The sequence below is a fragment of the Myodes glareolus genome, chromosome 13 (genome assembly GCF_982192425.1).
Source record: "Myodes glareolus chromosome 13, mMyoGla1.1, whole genome shotgun sequence".
Classification (NCBI taxonomy): Eukaryota; Metazoa; Chordata; class Mammalia; order Rodentia; family Cricetidae; genus Myodes; species Myodes glareolus.
The window spans coordinates 4,657,519-4,682,256 of NC_142038.1; the positions used below are offsets into that span (position 1 = coordinate 4,657,519).

Below are 24,738 nucleotides of genomic sequence, written 5' to 3' on the forward strand. Positions count from 1 at the left end.
TTGCTGTATATTGCTTTTATTATATTTAGGTATGATCCTTGTATCCCCAGTCTCTCCAACACCTTTATCATAAATGGGTGTTGAATTTTGTCAAATGCTTTTTCAGCATCCAATGAAATGATCATATGGTTTTTTTCTTTCAGTTTATTTATATGATGGATTACATTGATAGATTTGCGTATGTTGAACCAGCCCTGCATCTCTGGGATGAAGCCTACTTGATCATAATGGATAATTTTTCTAATGTGTTCCTGGATTCGGTTTGCCAGGATTTTTTTTGAGAATTTTCGCGTCGATGTTCATGAGTGAGATTGGCCTGTAATTCTCTTTCTTGGTTGTGTCTTTGTGTGGTTTTGGTATTAGGGTAACTGTAGCTTCATAAAAGGAGTTAGGCAATGACTCTTCAGTTTCTATATTGTGAAATACATTAAGGAGTATAGGTATTAGCTCTTCCTGGAAGTTCCGGTAGAATTCTGCATTGAAACCATCTGGTCCTGGGCTTTTTTTGGTAGGGAGATTTTTGATAACAGCTTCTAATTCTTCATGACTAACAGGTCTATTTAGATTGTTCACCTGTTCTTGGTTCAACTTTGGTATATGGTACTTATCTAAAAAAATGTCCATTTCTTTTACATTTTCCAACTTTGTGGCATATAAACTTTCATAGTAAGATCTAATGATTCTCTGAATTTCCTCTGTGTCTGTGGTTATGTCCCCCTTTTCATTTCTGATCCTATTAATTTGCATGTTCTCTCTCTGCCGTTTGATTAATTTGGATAGGGGTTTGTCAATCTTGTTGATTTTCTCCAAGAACCAGCTTTTTGATTCATTGATTCTTTGGATTGTTTTCTGTGTTTCTATTTTGTTGATTTCAGCCCTCAGTTTGATTATTTCCAGTCTTCTACTCCTCCTGGGTGAATCAGCTTCTTTTTTTTCTAGAGCTTTCAAGTGTGCTGTTAAGTCTCCCATGTGTGCTTTCTCCGTTTTCTTTAGGTGGGCACTTAGTGCTATGAACGTTCCTCTTAGCACTGCTTTCATAGTGTCCCATAGGTTTGAGTATGTTGTGTCTTTGTTTTCATTAAATTCAAGGAAGACTTTAATTTCTTTCTTAATTTCTTCCTTGACCCAGGGGTGATTTAGTAGTTGACTGTTCAGCTTCCATGAGTTTGTTGACTTCCTGGGGGTAGCATTGTTGTTGAATTCTAATTTTAATCCATGGTGATCTGACAAGACACAGGTGGTAAGTAATATTTTTTTGTATCTGTGGAAGTTTGCTTTGTTACCGAGTATGTGGTCAATCTTCGAGAAGGTTCCATGGGCTGCAGAGAAGAAGGTATATTCTTTCCTATTTGGGTGGAGTGTTCTATAGATGTCTGTTAAGTCCATTTGATTCAATACCTCCAATAAATCTCTTAATTCTCTGGTTTCTGTCTGATTGACCTGTCCATTGGTGAGAGAGGAGTGTGGAAGTCACCTACTATTAGCGTGTGTGGTTTGATGACTGCCTTGAGTTCTAGAAGAGTTTCTTTTACATATGTGGGTGCCTTTATATTAGGGGCATAGTTATTCAGGATTGAGACTTCTTCCTGATGAGTTGTTCCTGTTATGAGTATGAAATGTCCATCTCCATCTCTTCTGATTGATTTTAGTTTGAAGTCGATTTTGTTAGATATTAGAATGGCCACACCCGCTTGTTTCTTAGGTCCATTTGCTTGGAAAACCTTTTCCCAGCCCTTTACTCTGAGTAGGTGTCTGTCTTTGTGGTTGAGGTGTGTTTCTTGTAAACAGCAGAATGTTGGATCCTGTTTTTGTATCCAATCTCTAAGTCTGTGCCTCTTTATAGGTGAATTGAGTCCATTGATATTAAGAGATATTAATGACCAGTGGTTGTTGACTCCGGTCATTTTTTTTTTTTTTGGGTAGTAGAGTGTATGCGTTTTCCTTCTTTGGGTTGTTCTAGTGAAGGGTCGCTAGACGTCTGAGTTATTGTAGGCAGTGTTGGGAATGTTGGATTCCTTGGGTTGTGATTTTCCTTCTAATATTCTCTGTAAGGCTGGATTAGTAGTTACGTATTGTTTATATTTGTTTTTATCCTGGAATATTTTGTTTTCTCCGTTGATAGTGAATGAAAGCTTGGCTGGGTATAGTAGTCTGTGCTTGCATTCATGTTCTCTTAGTTTCTGCAGTACCTCTATCCAGGACCTTCTGGCTTTCATGGTTTCCATAGAGAAGTCCGGTGTACGTCTGATAGGTTTACCTTTATAGGTTACTTGACCTTTTTCCTTTGCAGCTCTTAATATCCTTTCTTTAATCTGAATGCTTTGTGTTTTGATTATTATATGGCGAGGGGATGTTTTTTTCTGATCCAGTCTATTCGGTGTCCTGTATGCTTCTTGCACCTTCATAGGAATATCACTCTTTAGGATGGGAAAGTTTTCTTCTATAATTTTGTTGAATATTTTTTCTGGACCTTTGATCTGCAATTCTTCTCCTTCTTCTACTCCTATTATTCTTAGATTTGGTTTTTTGATTATGTCCCATATTTCCTGAATATTTTGTGATGAGAATTTGTTGGATTTGCTGTTTTCTTTGGTCAGAGTGTTTATTTTCTCTATGGTGTCTTCATACTCTGAGATTCGTTCTTCTATCTCTTGTATTCTATTGGTTATGCTTGTTCCTGAAGTCTCTGTTTGTTTACCTAGATTTTCCATATCCAACCGGCCCTCGTTTTGTGTTTTCTTCACTGCCTCCATTTCAGTTTTCAATTCTTGAACTGATTCCATTACCTGTTTGATTGTTTTCTCTTGGTTTCCCAGGGTATCATTTACGAATTTTCTCATTTCTTCAAACTTTTTGTTATATTTGTCTTCCATTTCTTTACTCATTTCTTCCATCTTTTTGTTATATTTCTCTTCTATTTCTTTAAGTGAGTTATTCATACCCTGTTTAAGAGACTCTATTGCTTTCATAATGACACTGTTTTCCACTTCTTCCGGAATAGGGTGCTCAAGTCCTTCTGTCGTAAGATCGCTGGGATCTGGTGTTTTCATGTTGTTTTTAAGATTATTGGAGGAATTCTTGCCTTGGCGCCTGCCCATCTCTTCCTTCAGATGCTCTCCAATGGCTCTTCTCTCCGCTTGGTCTTCTTCTACTGGATTAGTGCCCCTTGCTATCCAGGAATCACTTTGCCTGCAGCCTTAGCTTGCTGCAGGCAGGCTATTAGAACAAAGGGACTCCCGTCCCTTTGCACTCACCGCCTGTCCCAGCCCGCGGCGCCCACCCTGGCCGAGATGGAGAAATTTAAGCCCCGAAAAAGGGAGAGGGGAAGGGTAGAGGTTCCAGGCAGAAAGCTGGGCTGGCGTGGCAGGGGAGAGGGTTTAGCTGGGGGAAGCTGCCCCTTTGGAGTAGCCAGGGAGATAAGGATGGCGGGAATATTGTGTGTTCCCTAACCGGACTTGTGTGGCGGTCAGGAACACTTACCCCTCCATTGTATCTTCTGGTACCCTGTGGAGGAATTCTAAACGTTGGGGATGTGGGGACATGGTATGGTGTGGTGAAGAGTAAGGGGGTGTGCTTCTGGGAATGGACTGTGAAGGGTCATGCAGGAGACGTCTTTAGGGAGCATCTAGGGGCAGAGCTCTGTGACTTATACACATTTCTTTGACAGTATAGAGGATTGAATCTAGTGCCTTTTCCCGCCAGGTGAACTCTATCACTAAGCTGTTTCCCCAATCCAGATCTCCGTCTTCTCTCATCCTCCGATTTTTAACAGTACTTGTGTGTATGTCCATGTGGTCACAGTCCCTAGAGGTCCAATGGACAAGCTTTGCAGGGTGTTTCCTACCTGTGGTTTCCTAGATACTCAGGCTTGGGGTCAAGTGCTTTTAATTGCTGAGCCATTTTGCTTGCTCTGGAGCTTGTATCTTGATAATGATATCTTCAACTCCCATCAGCCTTGCTGGAAAGTTCTGGTTGCTCTATGTCCTCACTAACATTTGTTGTGATTCCACTTTTTTTTTCTCTTTTCTTTTTCCTTTCCCTTTTTTGTTCTCCTTTCCTTTTTTCTTTTTCTTTCTCTCTCCCTCCCTTTCTCTCTCTGTCTTGCTGCTGGCTCAGACTTGAGCGGTTCTGGAGTGTGGCTCAAGTCACTGTCCTTCCTTGATCTCCCAGCGTTGCTTGTAGGCTCATTTGACTGAACCCTGTTGTGATCTTACTTTCCACTTGTATTTTTTCTCGTAGCTAGAAAACAGAATCCTATTGTGATCCTGACTGCATTTCTATAATGACTAATGCTGTCTGGGATTTTATTTTTATTTATTTATTTTTAAAATTTCATGTGCTGTTGTCTTTTTGTTTTTCCTATGGACAAATTTATAATCAGATTTTTTTTCTTCATTTTGAAATTATTGTAATAGTTCTTTGAATAGTCTAGGAGCAAATGCCTTATCAGGTATGTAATTAAAAAAAGAAAAAGAAAAGACAAAGTCCCGTTCCAAGGGTTCTTTTTCCACTTTCTAATTGGTGACCTTTATAGCATAGTATCCTTGGAAGTTTTTAATTTCGATAAGTGTTTTTTCTTCATTTATTTATTTGCTTACATGCCTAATATATTATTTTTTGTTCTCCACTTTTAAGTAACAAGCTTCATTTTTATTTGTCATTTATGGAAAAAGTAGCTAAATAGTTTAAAATGTCATTATATGTTAATGATTTTTATTCAAATAAAATGACATTTGGCTAAAAATTTCAATCATAGTATAAAATAAATGGAAAAGGATATGTGTTAATTAGCTATAATTATGAAAAATAAAATCAATAATATTGACTTTTAAGACATTCTATTCTGGGTAATTTCCCTCCCTCCAAAAAACTTACTCCATTAATTTTGTACCATTGGCATTTGCCTTTGCCATTAACTCTCAGACAAAACAAGAATGACTGTGTGTAAGAAAGTTGATTGATACTTGGGACAGGGGTGGCTTTTCATTGGCAAGAGATTTGAGCGTGAGTGTTACCCTGTGGTGAGAATATGTGGTGTTGGTTGAGATCTCCTGAGGATGCCATGGTAAGCCTTTTGCTGTAGGGGCAGGGCTGAGGCAGTTGCTTTCGTACCAGCACTGTGTGCTGTTTAAAAGCTTCCCAGGGAAGGCGGTGCTCCAGGTTCTCGTCACATCTGATTTACAGAAGGGGAATCCACCACAGTGTAGTTTGTAAGAAAGGCTTCTCTGTTTAAAAAGAAGTGACTGCTGTTTCGTAGACTGAAAACTGACGGAGAGTGTCCCTTTACCCTGACAAAGATGTATACTATTGCCTTGTGGGTCACTGCAGTCCACACATTTGATCTCATGCCTTTATTTTATTTTTCTGTTTTAAAGATGGGAATCTCCTTCTGTAGCCCGGCTTGGCCTGGTAGTCACTGTGTAACCTTGATTGGCCTTGATCATAAGGTAATCCTCCTGTCCCTGCGTCAGAATTGTTGGGATTGCAGGTTTGAACATCCACACGCAGCAAGATTGCCAATTTTGAAAACAGCACTTTATACATGTGGTCAGGTTTGTCAGGTACGGAAGAAACTTCATTGAGGTTAATTTCATCATATTTTTCTCCCTTAGGTTCAGACCTAGAGGTTTGCATTTTCTTAATGTTCAAAACTCTAATGCCATGTCTATTTATTTCACAGATTATAAATTCTAGTTAAATTCAATCTGTCAGAAGAAACATCACCAGAACTTTGTTAAGAATGGATTCTGAGAATAAACATGAAAATGATGAGGATGAGGAAGCCACAGACACGAAAATTGTTTCCTCCCGTGATGCCAGTTGTGGGCCTGTGTCTGATGGGATAGCAAATGCCTCTGAGAGTTTCACGAGCAAAAGGGGTTTTTCAGAATCGTCCAGCTCAGACAGTGTTGCTGTGGAGGAAGACAGAAGTGAACTTGCTTCCAAACGAAGGAGAATAGAGGCAATGGAGCCCCTTGAGATGGAAGAGCAGGGCACCTGTGGGTTGGACACTGCAGAAGCTAATGTTGACTCGGCTGATGTAGGACAGGAGACCTTCTCGACCAGCCACTCAGATGGAGGCCGAGCCCTTCCCAGTGTCTTCTCCCCACCCGAGGATTTTAGTACATTTGACACCCTTCCTTTAAAAGCAGATGCGGAGAGAAAGCCTGCTCAGGAAACAGTTTCCCTAGTTCTGGAAAGACGCACTCCTTTTCCTCCAGAAGAAATGGGTGTTAGTTGTAGCTTTGGAAATGCAGAGACAGTTCTCAAGTGCAGGATGTGTGGTCATTCATTTTCCTCTTGCTCTGCTTTGGAGAAGCACGTGGAATGTCGTGTGGAACAGGAGAAGAAATGTGCCTGCTGCCACTGTAGCCACAGAGCAGAGAGCAGCTCGTCTCCTCACGTGCATGTAAAACATACTCACGGGCCGCAGAAAATATTTTCCTGTGATCTCTGCGGCTTCCAGTGTGCCGAAGAAAACCTGTTGAATGCACATTATCTTGGCAAAACACACCTTCGGCGTCAGAATCTTGCTGCTCGTGGAGGATTTGTACAAATCTTAACAAAACAGCCTTTTCCTAAAAAATCCTGTGTCATGGGAACAAAGAATGTTAGAACAAAACCAAGAGCTTCTAAACCAGTAGCACGGAATGGGGATTCCAAAGGAGTGCAGAATACTGGGAACCACTCTCAGGTCTGCAGAGGAACCCTTTCTGAACACAGTGGTGGTGGGAGTGAACTGCTTGTCGAAATGGTGCCCTCTAGGAATACCTCATCAGGGAAAGAAGTTGTTGAGGAAAATGTTACTTTTGCTGTAGTTCAAAATCCTGAAAATCAGAACAAACAGCTAGGGGGCTTAGTAAGCTCAGAGGGTCTTTTAGGTAAATCGGAATCCATCAAAAATACCCTCCAGATAGCGCATATCAGTATCAGTGCCACCTCGAGGACAAGATCTGAGCGAAATCACCTAATGTTGGGTAATAGCTTTCGCAGACGAACTGGCACTTTTACTTTAAAGGGCCAGGCAAAGAAAAGGTTTAATCTTCTAGGAATTAATAAGAGGGGTACAAATGAAACTCAGAGGATGTATATGAAACACTTTAGAACACAGGTGAAACCAAATGATGCACAGCCAATGACAGAACAAAGACAATTGAGCCAGGATGTCCAAAGTCTGTGTGTGACTACCTCAGATGACTCAGAAGGGACACAGGACAAGAAAGCTTCCCATCTTTCGGGCTCCACACAGCTGGGCTCCCTGCCAGTAAAACCAGCTCCAGTCTGCCAGGTCCTGTTTACCTGTACAGAGTGTGGTCATATAGCTGCAGACGAGACAGACTTAGAAATTCATGTGAGAAGGTGCCATGCAAGAGAGATGCAGTTTTGCTGTCAAACCTGTAACTTTTCTAGTTCATCGAGGGAAGACTTAGAGGAACACTTGCATAGTAACCAGCACCAGCAGGTGGCCCCTGCCCTCAGCTGCCAGCGTTGTTCCTTTGTTTCTTTGAATGAAGTGGGTCTTAGAGACCACATGAAGGAAAAGCATAACATGGGCTTTTTTTGCACCTCCTGTAATCTGTTCTTGCCTGAGAAAGATGTGGAAGAACACAGAGCAACTGAGATGCATAATAGTTTAGTGGTTCAACCAAAGACAGCTTCATCATTGAGCAGGGATTCTGTTTTACCTTTAAGTACTTTAGAATCAGAAAACATGGAAGATTCTAGACAAGAATCAGGGAAAGCAGCTAAGGAAGATCCTGCTGAGTCGAGGGTCAGCCATGGAACTGAAGCAAGGCATTCAAGTAAGCCTCAGTTTCAGTGTAAGAAGTGCTTTTACAAAACACGGTCTTCCACCGTCCTCACAAGACACATAAAGCTTCGGCATGGGCAAGACTATCACTTTCTTTGTAAAGCATGTAATCTTTATTCACTGAGCAAAGAAGGGATGGAGAAGCATATTAAAAGAAGCAAACACCTTGAAAATGCTAAGAAAAACAATATTGGTTTAAGTTTTGAAGAGTGCATTGAAAGGGTGTGCATAGGTGCAAATGTTAGAAAGGAGGAGTCTCACGTTTCTGGAAGTGGAAGACCCGAAGGCCATGTCGGTGTGCGATTACAGGATCATTCCTGTCGTGAGCAGAGCTTGCTGCCTGCTAAGGAGCTGCCCCAGTCTGGTGTCGTCACTAGAGATGATGAATTAGCCTTAGCCCCTACTCCAAAGAGAGGGCGGCCCAAAGGCAGCATTTCACGGACCTGTTCACACTGTGGACTTCTGGCCTCTAGTATTACAAATTTGACGGTGCACATCAGGCGTAAACACAGTCACCAGTATAGTTATTTGTGCAAAGTATGTAAGTATTATACTGTAACTAAAGGAGATATGGAACGTCATTGTGCCACCAAGAAACATAAAGGACGTGTGGAAACAGAAGCAAATGGGAAACAAAGCTCAGATATAATTGTTGGCCCAGAAGGGGGTGATCTTGAAGCCTGTAAAAAGAATTCCCCTGGAGCAGTGACCGTTTCCGATGAGCAGGCTGACAGGTCCGCTGGGTCTGCTGCATCTCCTACAGATAAGCCGGCGGTCGACTGTGGAAACGCAGTAGAAGTTGAAGCTGAGAATGTGTTTCATTCTGGAGATGGGGAAGGTAGCCATCGACTCTCTGATAGAAAGGGGCAGCTCTCTCTAGATCCAGAGGACCTTCTACAGCAGAGTGATGTGTGCTCTCAGAAAGATGTTGCAGGTTCAGGTGACAATAGATGTCTGCACTGTGAGTTCAGTGCTCACTCGGCTGCTTCACTAGAGCTGCACGTGAAAAGGAAGCACACCAAAGAGTTTGAGTTTTATTGCATGGCCTGTGATTACTATGCAGTGACTCGCAGGGAAATGACGAGGCATGCTGCAACAGAGAAGCATAAGATGAAAAGACAGTCTTACCTCAACTCCTCTACTGTGGAAGCGGGTTCTTCAGAAATGTCTAAAAGCATCCTTGTGCCTGAGGAGGGGCATTCACAAAACCTTGAGGAATCTAAAATAAAACCAGACCAGTCATCTGATACTCTCAAACCTAGAAATGCTGCAGATTGCTCTATTTTAGATGAGAATGCTAGCTTAGATATGTCTAAAGTGCTCTGTGCTCCTGACTCAGTGGAAATTGTGACTGAGGAAGATCATTCCTTTTGTGAGACCTTGCAACAGCCCCTTGCTAAGGACAAACATATGAAACCTGGGGAGATAGTGTCCTTTAATACTCCTTCTAGTCATGACTCCCCAGGCCGTCTTCAAGATGACAATCCAGGAGACTATGCTGCGGATTGTGAGACAGGAAAGGAAAACCATGGCTTGTTGAATGATGCCGATGCTGGTGACCCAAGGACACGCTGTGAAGGTGAGGGAGGCAGTACCAGCAATAGTGGAGGTAAAGTCCTTGACAAGTCCCTCTCCTCTGGAGACTTAGATGGGGGCCATTCAGCTGAATCCACTTCCCCTGCTGTGCAGCTGGACCTGGATGGTGGTGGCCAGAGCAAAGCTGGATGTGAAGAGAGTTCAGAAGATTTGAAAGATGTGCAAGCAAACCCTGTTCTCGAGAATAAGGAAATTCTGATGAGCTCACAACATGAGATTGTTGTAGAAGAGGATGGCCCAGCTTCTGATGACACAGTTGACAGTAATGATGTTTATGAAACTATAATAAGTATTGATGACAAAGGGCAAACCATGTACAGTTTTGGCCGGTTTGATTCTTCCATAATAAGAATAAAAACTTCTGAAGATGGTGAATTGGTTGATCAGTCGGAAGAGGGTCTGCTGGCAGCAGGGGTGAGAGTTAGTGAGTTGCCCCCAAAAGACTGTGCTCAAGGCTTGAAGAAGAGGAAAGCTGAAGGCAGTTCCTTTGGCGAGTCCACACGAATCCGATGTGATGATTGTGGTTTCTTAGCAGATGGATTGAGTGGACTGAATGTCCACATAGCTATGAAGCATCCCACGAAAGAGAAACACTTCCATTGTTTACTTTGTGGGAAATCCTTCTATACTGAGAGTAACCTTCACCAGCATTTGGCTAGTGCTGGTCATATGAGAAATGAACAGGCCAGTGTAGAAGAGCTTCCAGAGGGAGGGGCCACCTTCAAATGTGTCAAGTGTACAGAGCCCTTTGATTCTGAACAGAATTTGTTTCTGCACATTAAAGGACAGCATGAGGAATTGCTACGGGAGGTAAATAAGTACATAGTGGAAGACACTGAGCAAATCAATCGTGAGAGAGAGGAAAACCAGGGGAATATCTGCAAGTACTGTGGGAAGATGTGTCGGAGCAGCAACTCCATGGCCTTTCTGGCTCACATTCGCACCCATACAGGTATGTAACCCTTGTAGCAAGCCTGTGTTCTCCTACAAAGTGCAAAAGTGATGGAGTTTGAACTTTGGGTCCCAACCAAGTATGGAGCCCCATTTGAATTTGCTTGTGAACCTTCCACCTAATTCATATTTCGTGTTAGTGTGATGCTCTGCTTGTGTCTAGGAATTGTCGACATTTAATGTTTCCAGAGGCAGTTTAGTTTTAGAGATTCTAAAGGCACATCAGTGGACAAATTGCTTTTACTTTTGTCAAAAGCACCCTCTGATGGCTGTGCAAAACTCCTGTGTTTTACTGCTTTTCATTTGTTTTGTATTAATTATTTGATTTTCCAAAGTTATAGTAAAAGACACTTTGTGGTTTTGGAGCGCATATTAAGTAGCTTTTAACCTTTATTAAAATTCTTATGTTTTGAGACAGGGCCTTACTGTGTAGTCCTGGCTGTTCTGAAACTTACTATGTAGCTTAGGCTGTGTTCCACCTCACATAGATCCGCCTGCTTCTGCTTCCCAAGTGTTGGGATTAAAGGTGTGTGCCATCACACCCTCAATATTTTAGTCTTTTGTTTTTCTCTCATATATTACATCCTGATTGCAATTTCCCGTCTCTCCTCTCCTCCCAGTTCCTCACCCCTACCTCCCCTCTCCCCTGATCCACTCCCTCTTTCCCTTCAGAAAAGGGCAGGCCTTCCAGGTATATCAATCAAATATGACATATTATGTTGCAATAAAACTAGGCATCTCTCCTAGTTTTAGGCTGGACAAGGCAACCCATTGGAAGGAGAAGTCCCAAAAGCAAGCCAAAGAGTCAGAGACAGCCCCCCCCCCCAACTGTTAGGAGTCCCTCAGGAAGACAAAGCTACACATCCATAACATATGCAGAGGACCTAGGTCAGACCCATGTAGACTCCCTGATTGTCAGTTCAGTCTCTGTGAGCTCGTATGAACCCAGGTAAGTTGGTTCTGTGGGCCATTATCTTGTGGTGTTCTTGATCCCTCTGGCTCCTACAATTCTTCCTTCCCCTCTTCTGTAAAGGTGTGTACCACTACATCCTCAAAAATTTAACGTTTATTTTTTTTCTATGTGGTTTGCTTGCCTGTATGTCTGTGTACTGCATGTATGCAGTGCCCTTGGAAACCAGAAGAGGGCATCGGATCCCCTGGCCATCTAACCTGGGCCCTGTGGAAGGGAAGTCTATGCTCCTAACTGCTGAGTCATCTCTCTTGCCCTTTGATAAAATTTCTTAAGATATTAGAAATTTAAAAATATTCATCAATAGATAGTTTGTATCCACAAGTCTGAGTCCCAGTAGTATGATTCCACTTTCAAGGACCAGAATTTGTGAACATGCTTCCCTTAATATGAATTGGAATTCGATTTTCATTGGGGTAGTACCTGATTTAGGGTCTATATTCTGACACATTGAATGTTCCATGCTAATGTTTAGTTTGGGGAGAAATTTTAAAAATATATATATATTTGGTGAAAAATGTATAAGCCACTGTTCTAAATTTATGTAAAAATTCACTGCAGTGTTTCTATAAACCTGCCATACATTCTTTATTTTAAATAGACAGCTTTTCTAAATCATTGTGCTCTGCTTAGACAAGTTCTGTCTACATGGTTGAATTTATGAGTGGATTTGAATAATAAATTCACATTTCAATGAACATATTTTCATTAAAACGGTGAGGTTTATTTTACTGTACTTTTAAATAATGGCATATTGTTAAATCTACACTTTAAATTCCTGCAGTTTTTGAAACTTAGTGCATGGCTACACGGAGCTATAGAGCATTGTCAGTAACTGAGGTTGATTAAAGATAGGCCAGATATTTCCTTTAAGGAAAGTAATAGGAGATCAGTTCCGGTGAATGTAAACACCGCAGTCTCTGTGGCCTGCTCTCCACTAGCTACTTGATGCCCATTTCTGGAGGGCGCCCAGGTGCTTATTTGTTTGCATTGTTGGTCGTCTCTTGTTGTTTCTCACTCTCTGAAGTGACATGGCATTAGATACCAGGCTGTTCTTAGGCACGGAAAATATGTGTTTTCTTAACATGCCCTCTTAAGTCAGATAAAACTGAATAAAACCAAGAGGAAGATGCTAATGGAGCTCTTTTTAGAATTCTTTATGCAACTGTCTGGTCAAGACATGTTGCTTATAATTGATGTGTCCATTACTTGAATTCTCTTGTAATTATAGTCAATAAGTCTTGTAAATGTGTTAAAGCTCACTAAAAGCATACAAATTCAAGAACAGAGTAAGGCTAATAATTTAAAATAATCAATGTAGGCATTTCAGCACTTAATTTCCCTTGTGTGTTGATAGCTGATCATTCTTAATCCATTAAGATTTATTTAGTCGTTTACAATGCAAAATAGGTTTGCACTGGTCACTTGTGCCATTTGGAAATGTCTACCAGGTTAAGTGCAGAATGTAGTCCATTAGTCTTCCTTGACTATATATATTAATTGCATTTAAAATCAAGTTAATGTGGATGTGAAAGTGAGGTAACTATCAATATGTGACAGAGTAACCCTACTTACATAAGTTACATCATCGATTGTAACATTTAGTAAAAGTTAGCAGAGGTTTTTTTTTTTTTTTTCTCTTTTTGGATCTTCCGTTGGTCTTCGCAGCAAGTACAATTTCCGGTGCTCTGGGTACTGCAGAGCACTCCCTCCTGAGAGCGGAGTTTCGCAAGTCACTCTTTTGGGAAGGCTGGTTTTCAGGTTTTAATTTTATGTTGTTTTTCTCTTGGACTATCTTAAAATGAATGGCTTCCTGGTACTTCGCTTTTATGTATGAAGGAGTAATGCAGGGCCTGTTATTACTGCTTAGCTAGAAGAGGGCTTGCATTTCCAACCCATTTCCATATTTGGAATTTGCTGTATGTTTTATGTAACCTGTTCTGATTATTCTTAGCATGATGAAAGCAGCATGCTGAAGAAATGAGCTTTGGTTATGAAGAATTGTAGGAGGAAATCTCAGCTCCTGTGCATTTGTGGTATGAACCACTTGGCTTGATTGTCAGGGGTCTTCACTCTGGGTTAGATCTCATGGCACAGGGCTTATCTCTTGTGAAGTATTCTAAAGCTTTTATATCACAGGACATGGAAGATGTCTTAAGCCTCAAGATACTGGGAAACCATTCTGTTTGTGTGCATAGTACTCCGGTCACTTACGCCCTTTGAAAATGTTCATATGTGGGTATATATGATGTGTATGTCTTCACTGAAAGCTCCAAGTTAGTGCTGGGTGTCTGTAATTCTTTGTATAACAGTCTCGAGAGTATTCAGACCACCAAAACAGTTAGTCTGTAGACGGAGCACAGCGGGGAGGGACTGACTTGGTTCACTGCTTACTCAGCACGCACTTCTCTCATGACTGGCATTCTATGTCATTTGTTGGATGGGTAAATGAATGAGTGATTGACTGATTGAATGAATGAAGTGTTCGAATGCCTAGGAAAACACTTCAGGTTTAGCCTGCAGTCAGCAAGCACTGCGTGATACCCATGCATCTGCATTACCCCTCTGCTAAGATCTGAAGGATGCCGCCTTCCCTTCTGAATGTTAATGCTCCATCTATGTGTGCAGAATGGTAAGAAGGCCACAGAAGCAGGACCCCAAGGGCTGAGTGCAGACTGAGATTTGGGATTTGTTTAGTAAAGAATCAGGCACCAGGAAGTTAGGGCCACTTTAATTTTTTTTTCCGCCTTCATAAAGTCATACAGATCAAATTAAAATAAGAAATCTTCTGAACACAATGCTGCTCCATGGAATAGATTTATTTAAGATAATTCTGGACATTTTAATAATGACATACATCTGAGAGAAATACAAATATAGAAATATGTGTTTTTTAAAGGTTTTGTGTTAAAAACATATGCCAGGCTCCTCATTTCATAATGTATATTGTATAGCAACTGTAAAAAAGAAACATTGTCTCTAGGAAGTGAAGTAGAAGGAAAGGCTTCCTCTTCCTACAGAGAGAATTTCCTTAGCTGATTCTGGAATGCTAATGCATAGGAAGAAGATGCTATCAGCCTACCTCTAATGCTAGCTGATTTGTGTTTTCTCCATACACTGCACCAGTAAGCTCTGAGACTTTGGGAAGGACTTCCTCACAGTGGACTGAGACCACAGCAGCTTCTGTTCCGTCTGCCGTGGTCTTCGTGCCACCTGAGCGGAGCTAGGCCAGCCAGGCTGTCTGAGCCACCAGGGTTTTAGACCTGTTTCTCCAAGGCATAGAGCAGATGAATGTTGTGCGAGTTTTATCCTTGTTTGAGGTCCTGATATTATCGTTTATTAATAATTTCCAAATTGTCCTTGAAAAAGCACTTTACTAAGCACAATAGATTGACTCTTACCCTTTAAGAGTTCCATTAAGGGATTCTGTGTCTCATATGATGTTTCAAAGTCATGATACGCTTAATTTTATCAGGGTTATTTAAATAAACTAGTTTCTACAATGATTGATAGGATGTGAATGCTGTAAGCTGAAATCTCAACCTGCTTTTGATATCTAAACATAACTATATAGAACCATTCAGGTGTTGGATACATTTTCACCTGCTTCTAACCATAGAAATTTGAAGTACTAAGAGATGTACTTCATTGTCATTAGACAGCCTTGTCTGCCATGTAGTACTGTTGGCTTTTTTCCTCCTTTTTTGGGAGGTTAAAATTAAATACTTCACTTTCTCCGTGTCCTTTTGAGAACTAAATTGAAATTTAAGAGTCTGTTTTTTTTTTCTAGAGTGCTTTAGTTTCAAACATATATATATATATATATATATATATATATACACTTTTTTTTACCTTGGAGGAATTTTATTTTTCCAGGACTACACAAAGGTTCATTGATTGCAGATGATTTATTTGTACTCTATAATTTTTGAAATTTACAGATTTCATACTCCAACCATATTGAAAGTGTTATTTCATAAAATAGGTATGCTAATTATGACACAAAAAGTCTGGAAATGTAAAGATTTTTAGCCGTGGTTTTTATTATTTTAATCTCTTTCCAGATGTAGTAGTTAGAAAACTGGAAGACAGTTTGTACACGTCTTCTTCCTTAAGAGTGGCTATTTCTAGTAAGTGGAGGGAGGACTCGGTGGTCGTGACTCACTCACAGTGATGCTGTTGACTGAAAAGGTTAAGTGTTTTGTTTTGCAGCGTACTTTAATCTTGGTCCGTATTAAATAATTAAAAGAGTTTTCTTGTCGTTACTGAGCCTCTTGTGTTGAAATATCTGTTAATGAACTCAGTAACCAAGATGTTGACACTGCTGGTTTGCTGACTCATCACAGCAGTGAAAAGATGACGAAAGCACAACAGCTATGTGCTATGTTGTCATGTGTGTGACGGTGGAGTGAAGTAGTCGTGCGTCTGTGCCGGTGTTAGCACGGTGTAGTCGTGTGCCTGTGCCGGTGTTAGCACAGTGTAGTCGTGTGTCTGTGCCGGTGTTAGCACAGTGTAGTCGTGTGTCTGTGCCGGTGTTAGCACAGTGTAGTCGTGTGTCTGTGATGGTGCTAGCACAGTGTAGTCATGTGTCTGTGATGGTGCTAGCACAGTGTAGTCGTGTGTCTGTGATGATGCTAGCACAGTGTAGTCGTGTGTGTGTGGTGGTGTTAGCACAGTGTAGTCGTGTGTGTGTGGTGGTGTTAGCACAGTGTAGTCGTGTGTGTGTGGTGGTGTTAGCACAGTGTAGTCGTGCGTCTGTGCCGGTGTTAGCACAGTGTAGTCGTGTGTCTGTGATGGTGTTAGCACAGTGTAGTCGTGTGTCTGTGCCGTGTTAGCACAGTGTAGTTGTGTGTCTGTGATGGTATTAGCACAGTGTAGTTGTGTGTCTGTGATGGTGTTAGCACAGTGTAGTCGTGTGTCTGTGCCGGTGTTAGCGCAGTGTAGTCGTGCGTCTGTGATGGTGTTAGCACAGTGTAGTCGTGTGTGTGTGGTGGTGTTAGCACAGTGTAGTCGTGTGTGTGTGGTGGTGTTAGCACAGTATAGTCGTGTGTCTGTGATGGTGTTAGCACAGTGTAGTCGTGTGTCTGTGCCGGTGTTAGCACAGTGTAGTCGTGTGTCTGTGATGGTGTTAGCACAGTGTAGTCGTGTGTGTGTGGTGGTGTTAGCACAGTGTAGTTGTGTGTGTGTGGTGGTGTTAGCACAGTGTGGTCGTGTGCCTGTGCCGGTGTTAGCACAGTGTAGTTGTGTGTCTGTGCCGGTGTTAGCACAGTGTAGTTGTGTGTCTGTGCTGGTGTTAGTAAAGTGTTGTTATGTCTGAGAAATATACTCAGTAATACACTTTGTAGATACCAGTGACCTTTTGTTTGTATTTGTGTTTTTAAAATGTTCAATTTTCGATAGGATATCTTCAGGAAATCTTTTTGTCAGATGTATGAAAAATGTTTAACATTATTTAGCTCATATAAGCTGCTTAGTGGCATTCAACTTTTGACTTTAAATCTTAGAAATGTTTTTGAGAATTAGCAATATTCACTAAAACATTAAAACCACATGGAATATTTATGGGGTCAAGAAAGTTATAAATAAGTGCATGCATTTTGTTTTGGGGATGAAAGTTTTAATTTTCTTGAAGGTTTAACTTAGGATTTGGTTTACCCGCCACATTTAAAAGTCTACTAGTAATGTGTTACCCAAGTCCAATGTTACTTTATGTTACATTTACTCAGGATCAAAACCATTCAAGTGCAAGATATGCCATTTCGCAACAGCTCAGCTTGGAGATGCCAGAAACCACGTGAAAAGGCACCTTGGGATGAGGGAGTACAAGTGTCACGTCTGTGGGTGAGTAGATGGAAGCCACCTCTGCTGTGTGAGCCGGGGCTAACTGTGTGCGGGGGAGCTATTGTTTGAGAATTCACAACTGATATGAGTAAGAGTGGCGAAAATTATGCTTGCGTATCCTCCTTTCCTTTGTTATGGTAAATTCCTTAAATACAGTTATGACATTCTTCTCCCACTTCTAATCCTGTGCTGAAGATGAGCAATTTTATGGGCTACAAGGTCAATTTGAACCTGTAATCTGTAAATTGACTAAATTATAGGATGTTCATTCACATTGCCAGAGAGAACTATAAATTCCATTTAAAGACAAAAAGAACCCCCCCCAGATAATATAGCTTTAGGAGTGCATATGTATCTTTTTCTTCTGCTATACTGTCTTAATTTTAATCACATTAATGGCTCTTTGGATAAATCGGACATATTCTGTAAGGAAAAACAAAAGATTTAATTTCAGATGCCTGGTTACTGATCATTTGAGGGATGATGTGGTAAAAACAGTGTATAATGTATTTTTGTGTCATGTGATTTCAAAACGAGTTTCTGTTTTCAATTCATGGTTCTTTGTAGAGTCATTCCTAGTGTTTAATTGTCATTCAGGTATGTTACATTTAATAGAAAGCACTGAGGTACCTCAATGTAAAACTAATTAATTTAGCAGAAATGTTTAAAAGGTTTTAAAATGCTATGACATATATGGTGTATCATAGGACATTCAGAGGTGGATTTTAATACTCTACTTATTAAAATATATTTTAATGTTATTGTGCTAGAGAAATTAACTAATAAGTACATCATATAAAATACTTTATGTGAAACTTAAGAAATCTGCAATTCATAGGTCCAATTAAATTATGCAGTATGCATATATTGTGCTTATGTAGAAGGCTCTTCAGGTGTACGTGGACATGTAAACACCCTTCAGGTCAAGAGCAGCTCTCTTTGTATTGGACAGTACGTATTCCCAGGGTATGATTTCACTTTTTGACCCTTAAGAGAGTTTTACAAATAACTTTGCAAGCAATGTTATCAACCATGGTCTGTGATTTATTCGCTGGCCAAATTGATGGTTCAGTGACTTGCAGCTAAAGTAAATGAAGATGAACCTTTTCCCGGAAGCCACTCATGGTCAGCTGGAGAATGAGCTCTGTTACCACTGAGTTTAGCTGCCAGGTCAAGTCCCAAGTGGTTCATTTTAATTTCTGTAGGTCTTGTGATTTTAAAAGACAGTCATTTACTGTGCTTATTCTCTGAGCTGTAGGAGATGACCCCGACCACAGTGGAAATGTGCATTTGGAAGTAGTAAGCAGTTTTTCCCCCATTTGTGAAAAATAGGTAAATAGATTTTTGCACATTTGGTTTGTTGAAATCTAATTTTTATCCATTTTTAAAATTTAGGGTGCTAAGATATTGGAAAGATTAAAAAAACTTTTTTAAAAGAATCCTTTTTTATATACTTAGTAGCAGAAACAACTTATAATTTATTGGCTCTAAATGTATAATTTGGACACTGTCTCGTTCCTGAGCTGATTACTGAAGACAGGGGAAGTGCTGCACTAGTAGTTTGTGTGCTTGTTCACCAGGATAAATAGGAATGTTTTCAGTCTTAGGTTCGCCACAGAGAGCTGCATTGTGTGTGTGTGTGTGTGTGTGTGTAGATAAAACATTCTAGATTTCAGTATTAGGGTAACCTTTAAACTTCTCCCCCCGTGGAATTATAGTGTTTTTTTTTTTTTTTCTTTTTAAAAGTAAGTGAAGTGAGGCCAGGAGCTCTGAAGGTCAGTGAGCTGAGAAGGATTGATCAGTGAGGTTGATCAGAACACTAATGAATTAGGAATTTAATGTTCGGGAAGGGGTATTTGTGGTTCTGTGTTTCGTGTGTTAGATATGGGGCTATCTTCGGTGGTTCTATGTTTTGTGTGTTATGTATGGGGGTGTCATTGTTTCATGTGTTGGTTAGGTATAAAAGTAACATAAAAGTTTAAATGGAAAATAAAACAAAAAAGCAAGGACTGGTTCCTACTACTGACACTGGAGAATATTGGTGCATTAACATTGCTGACAGTGTCAATTCATTATCACTGATGGCTAAATAATCTCCCAAATGCTCAGTGGACCCATTAGTTCCTGAACATAAGCAGGCTATGCTGCATTTCTTCATTAGCTTTAATTGCTATAAATTTTACCTTTTACAAAATCATGCTTTAAAGGTAAAGTGATCTTTTGGGAGCATCAATTGTATAATTTTGTCACAAACAGAGGTCCTGCTCTGTTTCTTTTTCTCCAGTAGTTAATATCTTAGTCTCAGTTTTTAAAAATTTTATTAATGACCGCTTCCTTATCGGGTTATATGTAGTTATTTATTTAATAGTCCTGTTGAAAATGCATAAAACATTGAGGCAGGCACATGCTTGAAATAACTATCCTAAAATTGAACTTTTTGCAATAACCTTTTAGTTTTCTTGTGGTGAAATTTGTGGAAATGGTGTGTTTTTATTGAGTATGTTTAATGTTATTGTAGCCATTGTTTGTATTGTTTGCCTGCCTTTTCTTGTCTTTATGTAGGAAGACTGTAGATGCACGAGGACGCTGTGTCTTAGAGTTCCCACTAAGACTTGTCAACTTTAACATAACAATTGCATTTAAAATTGTTGCATCTGGATTTATGTTACTTTATTTTTTTTTAATCTTCAAGATCAGTAACTTGAAGCTGTTCTCTTACTTATCCTCTCCTGGCAAATGTTGGCCACAGCACGGCAGGGTTTACATTACTTGACGGGGGAGCTGAATGAGTTGAAAGTCGAGTTCCCGTTGTCTGGCTGTGACTCAGGGTTGACGCTCTGCATAGACAAGGTTGCTCTTCTCATGGTATGAACACGTTGCTGCACATTCCATGTTTCAAAGCAGATAAAGAATAAAGCTGTTTCTTCCTCTTAATTCAAGAGAACAGAGTTTTGTTTGTTGATCTGTATAGCTGCTGTATTTAAAAACATATATTTCATGCATGTGAGTGTTTTACCTTTATAATATCTATACAACTCATGCGTTCTTGGTCCTTGGTGCCCATGAGGTTAGAATAGGGCTGGAGCTATGGATGGTTGTCAGTCACCATGTGGATGATGAATCCAATCCAGGTCCCCTGAAGAGCAGCCTGTCTTGTTCTAGCAGGCTCTTCTTTACAGCGTGTGATTAGGAGAGGGATTCTAGCTGCACTGTGGTGGTGCCGAGTGGGGCTTCTCTGCTCCAAAGTTGAGAGGCTTATTCAGTACTTATGGGGCTAAAAATAGGCCAGACACATCTTTTTATTAAATTCCTGATCCTATTTATTTATTTTAATTGTTAAGAATGAAAAATTTCATCCCCCAAATTCATTTTACACATTTAAATTTTTTTTTTAAAAAATATAGCTTAGTGTCTAACGTGTACAAGGCCCAGGATCAATTCTCAGCACCCACACCACACACTGAATTAATTTATCCGATGTACATGTATTCTGAATGTTAGTAATATGCAGTGCTTGGTGTTAAGTGCTGTGGGTTACACTGGTCTCCTTTTCTGATTCTGATGGTTTTGTTCTTTGCTTCATCTTTGCTGTCCCGCTTACAGATGGGAGCTAGAAGTCAGAGTGACACACGCACTGAGACTATGCCGCTGGCCCCCTGGCTCAGGGCTGCTCTCACCCCACAGCGCCCTCTCCCCCACATCGCCCTCTCCTCATTGTTTTCTGCTCTTTGCTGCCTGTGCCTTTCCCACGGCTTTGGATTTTGCTCATTGGTTTTCACTGAGATTGTTTTCTGTAGAATCACATCTACTTCCTCCTGTTTGCCACATTTATTTTCCATTTTCTGTTAAAATTAAATTCTGAGAAAAGATTGCTTATCCTGTCTTGCTCTCATATTCTGGCATTTAAACCCTTCCTCGTTTCTTTGCTTTGTTCTTACTGTAAATGATGTTAACTGCTCCCCGCTGTCCTTCATCTCTTGATAATTTATTGTACTCACGTGTGGTTGGCCACGTCCGTGTATCAGGGAAAAGAAACTGCTGAAACTGGTGAAGGGGTAAAATTCACCATGTAGGTTCTTGTTACATTTCAGTACTAATTATCTTGAAGAGCTACGGAAAACTCACAGTGCTTCTGTGATCTCCATAAACCTAGGAAATGATATCTAAGTTTTGTATGTCATTTTTCAGAAGCATAAATTCAGTATATATAAATTAGGGGCTATGTTATTTATTGGTAGATTTCTTTGTGTCAAGTTTTGATTAATGTATATGGAGTTAGTTAAGTAGTTGAATATGATTTACCTAATCAGGAGAGAATAAGAACATTTTCCAAATATTTCACCTCTGAGTTTATTAGAAGATTTCAGAAAATTTAAATTGTGCGTTAGTATGCTTAGGAAATGTTTATTTCTAGTTGGTTTTGAAAACCTTAAATTGAAAGTTACTAATGCAGTTAAACTGGTGTGTGTGTGTGTGTGTGTGTGTGTGTGTGTGTGTGTGTGTGTGTGAGATTACCTAGTTTTTGTGCATTAGAGGGATCTCTATGTAGATGATTATAATGTCACTTTCTGACCTTTGCAGCTTGAATAATTGTAAATCATTGCTTCATAACGTGTCAGAGAATGTCTGTACTAGGCAATTAAATGGCAGAATATAATAGACCAAATTATTGCCTGTCATGTTTTCAACAACACAGTTAGTATTTGAGTTACACTTAATCATTACGTGCATTAGCAACTTCATTGGAATCCAGCTTCAGGCTGAGCATGAAATACATTACATTATTTAAACCTCTAATGGTACAAGTCATTTATTTGTGTTGAAGTGTACAACATGCAGAGTTTCATAAAGCAAGGAACACTTGAGAGCTTAATTTATCCAAATCAAAGTCTAAATGCAGATAAACACAAGTGGCAAAAATTAGTAATTTTTATAGGCTGGAAATATTTAAAAATACATGGTTGTGGGTAATTGTAGGCAGCAGGAATAAATTAAAATCACTATTTTTAGTCTGCTCTGAGAACTAAAGCTGGGTATACCTAAATCATTAAAAGTACCACGGAATTGCATTTTGAGCTGAGCAATTAATTACACTCATCATATCTACAGATGTATCCAAATAAGTATTTACTTCAGCTGATTGTTCTGGTTAAAAAATATAGATAGAAAAGTTGGTTTTGTGCTGTGGGAATGCATTTTGTCTATAACAATATAAAGTACAACATCTCTTACTTTTGTAAAAAGATTTAAATTAACAGTAAGACATTCATTATAAAAGATGCATTGTATTTTATTGCTTTTAGTTTGACTATATTTTTGCCTCTATTTTGAAATTTAAAAATGCCATGCAACAATTGCTCTCTCTGTTTTGTCACTCAATCCATAATTAATCATTTACCCTTCTGCTGGTAAAAATCCTTGAAATACCTTTTTAAGTTATGATCAATATTTTCAACATTTTTATATGCAGCTTACTTTATGGTTTGAAAACCTAAGCAGCATTTCAATTTTAATGTTCAGTTAACAAACGTTACTCTTATAACTCTAGTGTGTTTTCTTGTGAAATGTTTTGTCATTGCAGGAGAGATTGGGTGAGGCTAGGAGGCTGATGTAGAAAGGGAAGACAGCTCTTCCCAGTGTCTCCACAGTGACAGGAGGCCTTTGCTGTCACCAACATCCCCTTCTTTCCTTCTGCACGGTCATGATTTCTTGCATGATTGGTTAATGGATATATTTCAAGGCCAGTACGTGTGATTAACCTGTGTAAGAAAATAAAGATAAAATAAGCATTTTACATGTTGGATGTTGTTGAAAATGTTAGCATCTCTTTTTGTTTCCAGTGAGGTAATCATGCCCCAGTGTCTTAATTCTCTCTTACTTTCATTTTAAGATGGCTCCTGGGGTTGGCTTTCTAACTGCCCCCGGTCATCTCAGTAGCATATAGGGAGGGAGTCACTTTCTGGCTTCCTTTGCCTGTTCTGTGATTTTACTTTTTAATCCACTTTTTCTTGTTAATCTGTTCTCTACTTCCATCTTCCTCTTTGCCTGTCTCCTAAAGTTCTTCCCCCTGTGACAGCTGCTCCTAATCTTTCAGGAGCCACATCAGCACCACTGCTGGGAATGGAGACAGAGGGAGACTCGGCGGTCCACTGATTGTTCACTTCTCTCACTCAGCAGAGCCCTAGAGGCTCTCATGTAGGCATGGTAACAGGGTTGTGTACTGGCCTTGTGGTCACAAGCTCCGTAGAGGACAGAGACCTGAGAAAACAGAACCAATCCAAGGGGAACCAGGTAGAATGGGAATCCGCCACTGTTGAGGAGTATAAACATGTCTTCTTACAGACCGGGTTCTGCTGAGGTTGAATCTTAGTCACTTGAGGAGTATTCCTAAGACACACTTGCGTATTTTCAACCAAGGTGACTGAAGAGCAAAAGCAGAGATGAGTGGAATAACATGGCTTGTATGTAAGAGCTCTGCCAAGGTCCTGCTGTGTGTGGCTGTGGAGGGAGGAACAGATTACACCTGTCTGCTGAAGACTAGCATTTGCCAGTGCTTGTTGGAGTTCAGGTCAAAGACAAAAACAGTATCTTCCTCAAAAAGAGAAAACTCAGGCCCAGAAATGGCCAAGCCTTTCTGGCTAATTCAGAAACTGCTTACTGGGTAGGTAGTAGTGGATATGAAGGCCCCTGGGAGTCAGGAAGATGAGGCAGAGCTGCCTGTCCAGGCAGGGCTTGTGCCCCTTTTGAACACGAGGTGGCTGTGTTCAGGGAAACTAAGTCACCCTGAGGCTTGATTGAAAACCCAGGTGGACAGTTGCAGGGCTGGGCAGGTGAAGCCAACAGGTATTTCTCAAAACTGTTCTGTATTCACATGTTGAATACCGGCTCTTTTCTGTTTTCTGTCTCTTTCCTTCCCTCCTTGCCTCCATCCTTCCACCCCCCCCCCCCTTTATAAAAACCCGTGTGACTTGCCAGTTTCTGGGTAGCAAAGAAAAGAGGAGAGAGGGGAGTCTACATAACTAGGGAGGAGGGAAATAGATCCCTGCTTCAGAGTCAAGGGCATTGGGCTTGGCCAGAGAGATATCTTAAGAGAAGCTCACTATTTACAGTTGTAATTAGGGAACTCTTGGATTTTGGATAATTATAATGAAACTGATAGATATCTGTAGCACATAACTTAGTGCAAGGCGAGGACACAGAGTGCTGCAGCCTCACTCCTGGTGCTCACTTTGACAGGAAAGTGGGTGCTGTAATTGTGTTTCTACTAGAATGAGCCACGTGTGCAGAACACAAGGTAGGAAGCTGGTTCTTTAAAAAGTATATACTATTTTTGCTGGGTGTGGTGGCGCATGCCTGTTCTAGCACTGGAGAGGCAGAGGCAGGCGGATCTCTGAATTTGAGGCCAGCCTGGTCTACAGAAAGAGTTCCAGGGCAGCCACAGCTATGCAGAGAAATTCTCTCTTAAAAAACAACAAAAAAATATGTACTTTTCTCTTATTTTTTTCTTTTCAGGCCCCCTTTTCATCCAAACAATTTATGCATTTTATGCCTTTTATTGTTTTGTTCTAAA

At 40.3% G+C, this 24,738-nt stretch overlaps 1 protein-coding gene across 1 annotated transcript in view; it reads left to right on the forward strand.

Annotated features, from left to right (window-relative positions):
• The window catches only part of Znf407 (zinc finger protein 407), a 380,369-nt gene that overhangs the window by 20,645 nt on the left and 334,986 nt on the right, over positions 1-24,738 (forward strand). The window contains exons 2-3 of the mRNA XM_085676351.2: positions 5,681-10,358; positions 17,054-17,168. Coding sequence (XP_085532477.2) covers positions 5,741-10,358; positions 17,054-17,168 — 4,733 coding nt within the window. The 5' untranslated portion in view covers positions 5,681-5,740. The remainder of the gene's footprint in view (positions 1-5,680; positions 10,359-17,053; positions 17,169-24,738) is intronic.